The 12,247-nt window shown below is 38.1% G+C and overlaps 1 protein-coding gene across 1 annotated transcript; it reads right to left on the reverse strand.

The window, feature by feature from the left end:
- Window positions 1-1,282: 1,282 nt before the first annotated feature.
- On the reverse strand, window positions 1,283-2,212 carry LOC147380119 (olfactory receptor 5K3-like). Its single transcript, XM_086414357.1, has one exon. It carries the CDS (start codon window positions 2,210-2,212, stop codon window positions 1,283-1,285), a length of 930 nt encoding a protein of 309 aa, XP_086270483.1.
- Window positions 2,213-12,247: the final 10,035 nt, after the last annotated feature.

The following is a 12,247-nucleotide window of genomic DNA, read 5'->3' on the forward strand; positions in this document are numbered from 1 at the left end:
AACCATTTCTATTTTCCTCCAAAAATCATTTTTTTTCCATTTTTAAGGCATATTTTTACTTCTGATGCAACTTAAAAGCTAAATACCCTAGGCTGCAAGGATTTCCATTTTCTGAACTCCTAATCACATAGGGAAAAGGTAGTACCGATTCAAATTCTGGCAGAATTTGATGAGCTGGATAAACTTGGGCCAGCTCCTTAATATTGCAAAGTATGAGATTTTTACTGATGAAAAGCATGAAAAATCACATTTTATGAATTGATAGGTAATATATATGAAAGGTCTAATGCAGCATCAAGCAGAGAGCACGTTCTCAGTAAATTATTTTCCTTCCATATTTATATGTTATGATCAATAAATATCATTGTTTAGATATTTAAATTTTTACTGTTTTCTGCCTCCTTTATGCTTGATCAGCACCTCCAACTTTTTGTTAATGATATGCATATACCAGTAATTTACCCTGGAATCAGACCATATTGGTGGTATTCCTAATAACAAAAAGGACAAATAATAATATCAGAGAGAAAAAACTTTATTTAAGGATATATTCAGGAATTTCACTGTTATATGTGATGATCAAACTACATGAAAATGTCAAATTCATAGTGATGTCAATATAAATAGCATCATCTTCAAGTACAGATTGATAGTACACCAAAGTACAAATACTGCATTTCAGAGAACTTAAGTGTAAATTGACTCAGTCTAAAGAGAAAAAGTTTTTATTAATCAATATACGTTCAGTGAGATTTCATACTCAAACATAATCTTTTGAACAAACTAAAAAATTGAAAATGAAGTTGGTATATGTTTTTTCTTCTGTCACATGCTTAAGAGGGTACTAATATTTGAGAACTTGAGATATTGGGAAGTTTGTAAGATTATACCTTGGGATTCTAGAAATTTGCCAAATGAAGGTGCTCTTTATATGTACTGACCTCAATTCCTGGCCTTTGCTGAATTTGTCTAAAAGTGTAACTTACTATACTCTGAAATATAGCTTCTAGTTTAACTAACATGCTGTGACACAAATGTGACCTCAATGGTAATTATTTAGTTCACTTCTGATGAAACCTAGTAGCTTAGATTTGTGAATATATTTTACCATATTTTCTTTGTTTGACCTTATTTATTTGACTGATAATGCCATCATGTTTTAATAACCTAATGTTATTTGTGAGGTGACCATTTTCCATTTTCTCAGTATTTCTTGATTTTGAAAAAGCTTTAATCAAATTAAAATCATTTGTTCATATGGAATGATATTTGTTGAAGAATGTTATGAAATCTTCATAATTTTCTTCATAATATTAATTACTTCCCTATTTCTTAGACTATAAATAAAAGGGTTTAGTAAAGGAATCACTGAAGTATAAAAAATAGCAATAGGTATAATATCTTTATTCTCTTCATTAACTGAATTTGGTCGAATGTACATGAAAAGAAGAGAACCATAGAAAATTGAGACAGAGAGAAAGTGGGATGCACAAGTAGATAAGGCTTTGCTTTTTCCCTCTTTGGATTTCATTTTGAAAATTGTGAAAAGGATAAAAAGGTAAGAGATTATGACTATGGTGATAGTGAAGACTGAAAGTGACCCTGAAACAATAAATATCATCAGTTCATTGATATAAGGGTTCACACAGGAGAGTCTGTATAATGGAAGGACATCACAAAAAAAGTGATTAATTTGATGAGACCTACAGAAAGTTAACCTAAAGAGAAACCCTACATGAATTGTGGGGTGAATGTTTCCAGCTATGTAGGCCCCTGTGGTCATCTGAATGCAGAGTTTCTTTGACATCATGGTGTGGTACTGCAGTGGTTTGCAGATGGCCACATAGCGATCATAGGCCATTGCTGCCAGGAGAAAGCCATCTGTAGTTTCTGCAAGGCAGAGACAATAGAATTGTGCCATGCATTCGTACAGAGAAATCATTCTGTCTTTGGAAAAGAGGTTCTGTAGCATCTTTGGGGTAATGGCACTGGAACAATAGGAATCCATCAGCGCGAGGTTACCCAGAAAGATGTACATTGGTGTGTGAAGACGATGCTCTGTGACTATCAATGCCACCAGACCAAGATTCCCCACCATGGTGATCAGATAGATGGTAAGGAATATCAGGAACAGAAGGGTCTTTAGCTCTGGACGTTCTGTAAATCCTATGAGGGTAAATTCTGTTGTCAAGGAGTGGTTATCTTCAGTCATGTCTACCTTCTCTGTTGACCCAGGAATTGTGGAGATACAGCATTGAAATTAGAGTGTCTATAGTTTTCCTCTTCAAATTTTTCTTTATACAAGGAATGTAGCCCTTCTTAAAACTTCCCCTATTTCCTCTGGGATATAGGGACATGGACCTGTGGGAGACATTTATTTCTTTGAAATGTAAAATTTTGATTCTGAAATTCAGGATTCCCCAAAATATTTTTGTAGTTTTAGGGGGAATGCTTGCAGTGAAAAGGGGTTGTCTTTATGAATTTATGAAGAACACTATATATATCTATGGCACCCATATTCAGTATTCCCAAATAATGTGTCATTTTTTATATGTGCTCGTGTGCAGTCGCTGACCCATGTCGAACCATTTGCAACCCTGTGGACTGTAGCTCCCTAGGCGCCTCTGTCCATGGGATTTTCCAGGCAAGAATACTAGAGTGGGTTCTATTTCCTCCTTCAGAGGCTCTTCCTGACTCAGGGATCAAACCCACATCTCCTGCACTGGCAGGCAGATTCTTTACCACTAAAACCATCTGGGAAGCCCCAGATTTTGTATGAGTCCCTTAAAATAAATACCAAGTCACATATATATCTCATTCACCTAGAGCCAGACATCCAGGAGTGTGAAGTGCCGCAATAAAAAGTAGTGGGGGTGAGGGAATTCTGGCTGAGCTATTTCAAATCCTAAAGGATGATGCTGTTGAAGTGCTGCACTCAGTATGTTGAGCCAATTTGGGAAACTCGACAATGGTCACAGGACTGGAAAAGGTCAATTTTCATTCCAATCCCAAAGAAAGGCAATGCTAAAGAATGCTCAGACTACTGCACAATTGCACTCATTTCACATGCTAGCAAGGTAACACTCAAAATCCTTCAAGCTAAGCTTCAACAGTATGTGAACCAAGAACTTCCATATGTACAAGCTGGATTTAGAAAAGGCAGAGGAACCAGAGATCAAACTGCCTACATTTGTTGGATCATAGAAAAAGCAAGAGAATTAAAACAAAACAAAACAAAACAAAACAAAACATCTACTTCTGCGTCATTGACTACGCTAAAGCCTTTGACTGTGTGGATCACAACAAACTGTCAAAAATTCTTAAAGAGATGGGAATACCAGACCACTTTACCTGTCTGCTGAGAAACCTGTATGCAGATCAAAAAGCAACAGATAGAACCAGACATTGAACAATAGACACATTCAAAATTGGGAAAGAAGTATGTCAAGGCTGTATATTATCACCCTGCTTGTATGCAGAGTATATCATACAAAATGCTGGGCTGAATGAATCACAAGCTGAAATCAAGATTTCTGAGAGAAATAACAACAACCTCAGATATGCAGGTGATATCATTCTAATAGCAGAAAGTGAGGAGGAACTAAAGAGCCTCTTGATGAAGGTGAAAGAGGAGAGTAAAAAAGCTGGCTTAAAACTCAACATGCAAAACAACTAAGATCATGGCTTCTGGTCCTATCACTTCATGGCACATAGATGAAGAAAAGGTGGAAACAGTTTATTTTATTTTATTTTCTTGGGCTCCTAAATCACTGTAGATGGTGACTGCAGCCATGCAATTAAGAGATGCTGGTTCCTTGGAAAAAAAGCTATGTCATCGCTAGACAGTACAGTAAAAAGCAGGGACATCACTTTGCCAGTAAAGGTCTGTATAGTCAAAACTGTGGTTTTTCCAGCAGTCATGTACAGATTAGAGTTGGTCCATAAAGAAAGCTGAGCGCTGAAGAGTTGATGCTTTGGAATTGTGGTGCTGGAGAAGACTCTTGAGAATTCCTTGGACAGCAAAGAGATCCAACTAGTCCATCCTAAAGGAAATCAACTTTGAATGTTCATTGAATGAACTGATGCTGAAGTTAAAGCTCCAATACTTTGGCCACCTGATGGGAAGAGCCAACTCATTGGAAAAGACCCCAGTTCTGGGAAAGATTGAGGGCAGGAGAAGAACAGGGTGACAGAGGATGAGATGGTTGGATGGCATCACCAACTCAATGGATATGAATTTGAGCAAACTCTGAGAGATAGTGAATGACAGGGGAAAGCCTGGTGTGCTGCAGTCCATGGTATCACAGAGTCAGACATTGCTTAGTGACTGAACAACAACAAATGTATGTATGTGTGCGTGTGCGTGTGTGTGTGTGTGTGTATATAATTAGATATTTTTCATGTACTCTCCCAATAGAGGCAATTTTTGAATAACATACACAGTTATGTTTGATTTATATCTTAGGAATGTGTGGAAATCACTAAGGATGAAGGACAGGGCTGTTCATCTTTAAAGAAAATTACCTAAGAAAATTGCACTTACAAATTTTCATCTCTTTCATCTCTTTTCACAGTGTCATGCTGCATCCACTATTCTCTTTGAACATGCCTAGATACCTACATCTTTATATAAAGATAAAGCATCAGTTCAGTTTAGTTGCTCAGTCAAGTGTTTTATATATGCTTTATATAAGCATAGTTTTTTATAATAATACATAATAAAGTTTATTCAGTGTCCCAAACTATACCAGTCTCCATTTTTTTGAACCATCAAGAGTGTTTTTTATATCCAATACAATCTAGAATTGCTTGTATAAAATCTAACCTTGCTTTTTCCGTATGTGTATGTGTATTTTTCCTTTTATAAGTATTTTGAGATATTCTGTAATTTATACTTCAAAAACAGTTGTAGAGCGCTATGGGAAAAAAGCATGATTAATTCCAGTCCTACCTCCAGTTCGGTGACCTGGGACAGGTGAACTTATTTTTAATATCCTACCAATGATCCTTAATGAACTATTTGGTATCTGCAAGTTGAGATTTAATTTTGAAGAACAGTTTATAAAGGATATTATCAAAATTCTTTGCTTAGAAGTATCTGTGTATCTTTTATCTGAATTAACATGCCTACTATTTTCTGTTTCCTAAGAAAGTTATGTAAGATTTTCAGAAGTATGTCATAGTACATTAAAAGCAAATAAAAGTAAGCCACGCTTTTCTACTTTAGTTTCCTAAGACTCAGAGAAAACCCTTTAAATCTTAATATGATTTGTGAGAACAAATTTTGTTTTTCTTTAAAGAGCTACCTTCTACTATTATTTAGTAACCTACAAGACATATTGACTGAGTGTCTAATCATATAAATTCTATGGTCAAAATGGTTTATTTCAATTTCAAACTATGGGAACTGGCTGAAAGTTTTATTTATATTTTGTTTTAAAATATTAAACATATGCCACTTTATTATTCAGCCAAGATAGAAATAACTTTCTATGTACAGGTCTGAATTATATAACAGAATTATATTCTGTCTTTACCTGTATATTTTGAAGTTTTATAATCAGAGAGGTCAGCATAAGTTGCAATGAATTTTTTCACCCTCATTCCCATAGTTTTCAGTTTTGGAAATAGCTAGGATGATAACTAAACAGTTGAAATCTTGCATAACAAAAATGCTTAATAATTCAAAAAATAAATGTTAATTTATATTAATATTAAAAGTAAAATAGAAACATAAATAAAAGCAAAAGTAAAATAGAAGTTTATTCTTACCTAGATTTCATTAGATGTCTTATGTAATGCCTAGTTATTTGCTTTCTGGTGTTAGGTCTACTAGAATTTCAGAATATAAACCTTAGTCTCTAAAACACTTGGGGTTAAAGGAATAAATATTTGGGAGACTACTAATAGGTGAGCATCAGTAATTATTTTCCATACAACGCAAATTTAAATTTTCCATCAAATGCTAAAGGGATTTCCTTGTAATGATTTCATTGTGTTTCTGTGGGGAGATTATGTCACTATGATCTAGCTACCAAAAGTTACTTAAAGATGACCTGTGAAAAAAATTAGGTTAAAGTAAAAGACCTTCATTAAAGTCACCAAGGTAATTTGAGGTCATCTTGCTGAATCTTACGTAACTGATTCATTTTTACAATTCTCTGCCTTCATTTTGTAAAATGTAAAATAAGCAGAAGAGTCAGGTTGGTTTCACCTTCTGTTGAAGTAATTAATATTTTATGGCCTTAATATTGTTTATGAAAGATGATTTACTTCTGAGATGATACTAAATGGTGTTGAAGATGTAGCCAGAGTATCACCTTCTTCCCTCTGTGAATAGAATTTGGTCCTGTGTCCTCCTCAACCCATAGTGGAAACTTTGATACTATTATTTAGTCCCAGATATGAATTACTGAAGTTGTTCTTTCTTTTAAGTCCTTACCAGCTGTTTTGTCTTTGAGGATTCCTCCTTTATTCTAATAATTACTCTCCTGGAGGCTATATATTTATTTGTTATTGTTCAGTCATTAAGTTGTGTCCGACTGTTTGTGACACCATGCACTGTGTAGCACAATTTCAAACTATCGCACAACTGCACTCCTTTCACATGCTAGGAAGGTCATGCTCAAAATTTTTCAAGCTAGGCTTCAACAGTATGTGAACCGAGAACTTCCAGATGTACTAACTGGGTTTAGAAAAGGCAGAGGAACCAGAGATCAAATTGCCGGTATCCGTTGGATCATAGAAAAAACAAGAGAATTTCAGTAAAACATCTACTTCTGCTTCATTGACTACACTAAAGCCTTTGACTATGTGGGTCACAACAAGCTGTAGAAAATTCTTAGAGATGGGAATACCAGACCACCTGACCTCCTGACCTCGTCTCCTCAGAAACCTGTATGCAGGTCAAGAAGCAACAGTTAGAACCGGACATGAAACAAAGATGGTTCCTAATTGGGAAAAGAGTATGTCAAGGCTGTAGATTGTCACCCTGCTTATTTAAACCGTATGCAGAGTATATCATGTGAAGGGGCTTTCCTCATAGCTCAATCGGTAAAGATTCTGCCTGCAGTGGAGGAGAATGGGTTCGATCCCTGGGTCTTGAAGATCCCCTGGAGAAGGAAATGGCAACTTACTCCAGTATTCTTGCCTGGGGAATCCCCATGGATATAGGAGCCTGGCAGGCTACAGTCCAGCAGGTCACAAGATTCGGACATGACTTAGAGAAAAACATCCACCACCATATCATGCAAAATGCTGGGCTGGATGAAACACAAGCTGGAATCAAGATTGTCAGGAGAAATATCAATAACTCAGATATGCAGATGACACCACGGTTATGGGAGAAAGTGAAGAGGAAATAAAGAGCCTCTTGATGAAGGTGAAAGAGGAGAGTGAAAAAGCTGGCTTAAAACTCAACATTCAAAAAACGAAGATCATGGCATGTGGTCCCATCACTTCATGGCAAATAGATGGGGAAACAATGGACAAACTTTATTTTCTTGGGCTCCAAAATCACTGCAGGTGGTGACTGCAGCCATGAAATTACAAGATGCTTGCTCTTTGGAATGAAAGCTATGACAAATCTAGACAGTGAGTTAAAAACCAGAGACATCACTTTGCCAGCAAAAGTCTGTATAGTCAAAACTATGATTTTTCCAGTAGTCATGTACGAATGTGAGAGTTGGACCATAAAGAAGGCTGAGTGACAAAGAATTGATGCTTTCAAACTGTGGTGTTAGAAAAGACTCTTGAATCCCTTGGACTGCAAGGAGATCAAACCAGTCAATCCTAAAGGCAATCAACCCTGAATATGTATTGGAAAGACTGATGCTGAAGCTGAAGCTCCTATATTTTGGCCACCTGATACAAACTCTGGGAGATGGTGAAGGACAGGGAAGCCTGGCGAGTTGCAGGCCATGGGGTCACAAAGAGTCGGAAAGGACTGAGCAACTGAACGACAACAAGGGACTGTGTAGCATGCCAGGTTCCTCTATCCTTCACTCTCTCCTGGAGGTTGTTCAAATTCATGTGCATTGAGTAGCTGATGCTATTGAATCATTTCATCCTCTGCAGCCCCCTTTTCCCCTTTTGCCTTCAATCTTCCCCAGCTTCAGGGTCTTTTCCAGTGAGTCAGCTCTTCACATCAGATGGCCATACTATTGGAGCTTCAGCTTCAGTATCAGTACTTCCAGAGAATATTTAAGGGTTGATTTCCTTTAAGATAGACTGGTTTCATCTCCTTGTTGTCCAAGGGACTCTCAAGAGTCTTATCTGCTCCACAGTTCAAAAGCATCAATTCTTTAGCACTCAGCATGTCTATAATCAGTCACTCCTCCTCTAATCTCTGTTGTTTTAAGAGGAAAGAGACGAAAAAAAAAAAAAAAAGAGGAAAGAGACATCTTGATTATGTTCATTCCTTTATTTCTAACACTTGAATAGATACATGGTACTTTGTAGTGCTCAACAAATACTTATCTGTTGAATGAAAGAAATGATAATACTTCCTTGCTCAAGTATTTGTAAGGATCTTTGATTAGCTTTCAAACAGTTTTTCCTTGTTTTGTCATCCCAGATGCCCCACAGTCTGCATCTTGCCTCTCACCTTGCTTTCTTCCACTCAGCTCAGGGCAGTTGACCATGTGCATACCTTTACTCTTCCTCTTATACACCTGCTTCATTAATTTGCTTTTATTTCCTCACTAAAATATCTTCTCACTCTCTTTCACCCTAGACCTACTCATTTTTGTTCTCAAAACAGATCTCCTCCTTGAGGACATTTAAGTACTCTACATTAAAAAAAAAAAAGCTGAAGTTGAACAGTTCCATGAAGACCTACAAGACTTTTTAGAACTAACACCCAAAAAAGATGTCCTTTTCATTATAGGGGACTGGAATGCAAAAGTAGGAAGTCAAGAAGCACCTGGAGTAACAGGCAAATTTGGCCTTGGAATATGGAATGAAGCAGGGCAAAGACTAATAGAGTTTTGCCAATAAAATGCACTGGTCATAACAAACACCCTCTTCCAACAACACAAGAGAAGACTCTACACATGGACATCACCAGATGGTCAACACCAAAATCAGATTGATTATATTCTTTGCAGCAAAGATGGAGAAGCTCTATACAGTCAACAAAAACAAGACCAGGATCTGACTGTGGCTCAGATCCTGATCTCCTTATTGCCAAATTCAGATTTAAATTAAAGAAAGCAGGGAAAACCACTAGACCATTCAGGTATGACCTAAATCAAACCCCTTATGATTATACAGTGGAAGTGAGAAATAGATTTAAGGGACTGGATCTGATAGATAGAGTGCCTGATGAACTATGGATGGAGGTTCGTGACATTGTACAGGAGACAGGGATCAAGACCATCCCCATGGAAAAGAAATGCAAAAAACCAAAATGGCTGTCAGGGGAGGCCTTACAAATAGCTGTGAAAAGAAGAGAAGTGAAAAGCAAAGGAGAAAAGGAAAGATATAAGCATCTGAATGCAGAGTTTCAAAGAATAGCAAGAAGAGATAAGAAAGCCTTCCTCAGCGATCAATGCAAAGAAATAGAGGAAAACAACAGAATGGGAAAGACTAGAGATCTCTTCAAGAAAATCAGAGATACCAAAGGAACATTTCATGCAAAGATGGGCTCGATAAAGGACAGAAATGGTATGGACCTAACAGAAGCAGAAGATATTAAGAAGAGGTGGCAAGATTACACAGGAAAACTATACAAAAAAGATCTTCAAGACCAAGATAATCATGATGGTGTGATCACTCACCTAGAGCCAGACATCCTAGAATGTGAAGTCAAGTGGGCCTTAGAAAGCATCACTACGAACAAAGCTAGTGGAGGTAATGGAATTCCAGTTATTTCCAGAGCTCTTTCAAATCCTGAAAGATGATGCTGTGAAAGTGCTGCATTCGATATGCCAGCAAATTTGGAAAACTCAGCAGTGGCCACAAGACTGGAAAAGGTCCGTTTTCATTCCCAGGGCTGATCTCCTTCAGAATGGACCGGTTGGATCTCCTTGCAGGCCAAGGGACTCTCAAGTGTCTTCTCCAACACCACAGTTTAAAAGCATCAATTCTTCGGCGCTCAGCCTTCTTCACAGTCCAACTCTCACATCCATACATGACCACAGGAAAAAACCATAGCCTTGACTAGACGAACCTTTGTTGGCAAAGTAATGTCTCTGCTTTTGAATATGCTATCTAGGTTGGTCATAACTTTCCTTCCAAGGAGTAAGCCTCTTTTAATTTCATGGCTGCAGTCACCATCTGCAGTGATTTTGGAGCCCCCCAAAATAAAGTCTGACACTGTTTCCACTGTTTCCCCATCTCTTTGCCATGAAGTGATGGGACCGGATGCCATGATCTTCGTTTTCTGAATGTTGAGCTTTAAGCCAACTTTTTCACTCTCCACTTTCACTTTCATCAAGAGGCTTTTCAGTTCTTCTTCACTTTCTGCCATAAGGGTGGTGTCATCTGCATATCTGAGGTTATTGATATTTCTCCTGGCAATCTTGATTCCAGCTTGTGCTTCTTCCAGTCCAGCATTTCTCATGATGTAGTCTGCATATAAGTTAAATAAGCAGGATGACAATATACAGCCTTGACATACTCCTTTTCCTATTTGGAACCAGTCTGTTGTTCCATGTCCAGTTCTAACTGTTGCTTCTTGACCTGCATTCAGATTTCTCAAGAGGCAGGTCAGGTGGTCTGGTATTCCCATCTCTTTCAGAATTTTCCACATTTTATTGTGATCCACACAGTCAAAGGCTTTGGCATAGTCAATAATGCAGAAATATATGTTTTCTGGAACTCTCTTGCTTTTTCCATGATCCAGCGGATGTTGGCAATTTGATCTCTGGTTCCTCTGCTTCTTCTAACACCAGCTTGAACATCTGGAAGTTCACAGTTCACATATTGCTGAAGCCTAGGTTGGAGAATTTTGAGCATTACTTTACTGGCATGTGAGATGAGTGCAATTGTGCAGTAGATTGAGCATTCTTTGGCATTGCCTTTCTTTGGGATTGGAATGAAAACTGACCTTTTCCAGTCATGTGGCCACTGCTGAGTTTTCCAAAAGATATTGCCATGATTTATGTTGTAGTGTTCTGCCTATGTTTTCCTCTATAAATTGTATAGTATCCAGCATTACATTTAGATCTTTAATCCATTTTACATTTATTTTTGTGTGTACTGTTAGATAATCTTGAAAATTATCCTCTCATACTGCCTTTACTTCTTCATACTATGTATAGTATGATTTAGTTGCTAAGAACATGGATTATGGAACTAGATAGCCTGGGTTTGATTCCTGAGCTCCACCTTAGTATTTCTGTGAATAGATCATGGAACGTCTCTGCCTTTCAAATTTTTTTGAGTGAAGTTATATGAAGTGAAAATAGTGTCATAAAGGTGACATGAAATATTTGTGCTGAATAGTTGAATGGATGCAGGTGAAAAGTTATTTGTAAACAAGAGAATGTGTGCTGAGTCATTCATGGACTGTAGCCTGCCAGTCTCCTCTGCCTATAGAATTTTACAGGCAAGACTACTGAAGTGTGGTGCCACTTCCTGCTCCAAGGGATCTTTCCAACCCAGGGACAGAACTTGCATCTCTTACATCCTGCATTGGCAAGCAGATTCTTTACCACTAGCACCATGTGGTTCAGCTGGTAAAGAACTCTCCTGCCAATGCATGGGGCTTCCCTGATAGCTCAGTTGGTAAAGAATCCACCTGCAGTGGCTCAGCTGGTAAAGAATCTGCCTGCAATGCGGGAGACCTGGATTCAATCCTTGGGTTGGGAAGATCCCCTGGAGAAGGGACAGGCTATCCACTCCAGTATTCTGGCCTGGAGAATTCCATGCCTGTATGAAAGTGAAAGTGAAGTCACTCAGTCGTGTCCCACTCTTTGCGACCCCATGGACTGCAACCTACTAGACTCCTCTGTCCATGGGATTTTCTGTGCAAGAGTATTGGAGTGGGTTGATATTTCCTTTTCCAAAGGATCTTCCTGACCCAGGGATCGAACCCAGGTCTGCTGCATTGTAGGCAGATGCTTTACCATCAGAGCCACCAAGGAAGTTGGACTATACAGTCATGTCCTGGACCCATGGGGTCGCAAAGAGTCTGAAATCACTGAGCCAATGCATGAGACACAAGAGATGCAAGTTTGATCCCTGAGTTGGGAAGATCCCTTGGAGAAGGAAATAGTAACACACTCCAGTATTCTTGCCTGGA

This window comes from Bos grunniens, chromosome 1 (genome assembly GCF_055505025.1).
Source record: "Bos grunniens cultivar Pamir isolate PY7600 chromosome 1, Bosgru_T2T1.0, whole genome shotgun sequence".
NCBI lineage: Eukaryota > Metazoa > Chordata > Mammalia > Artiodactyla > Bovidae > Bos > Bos grunniens.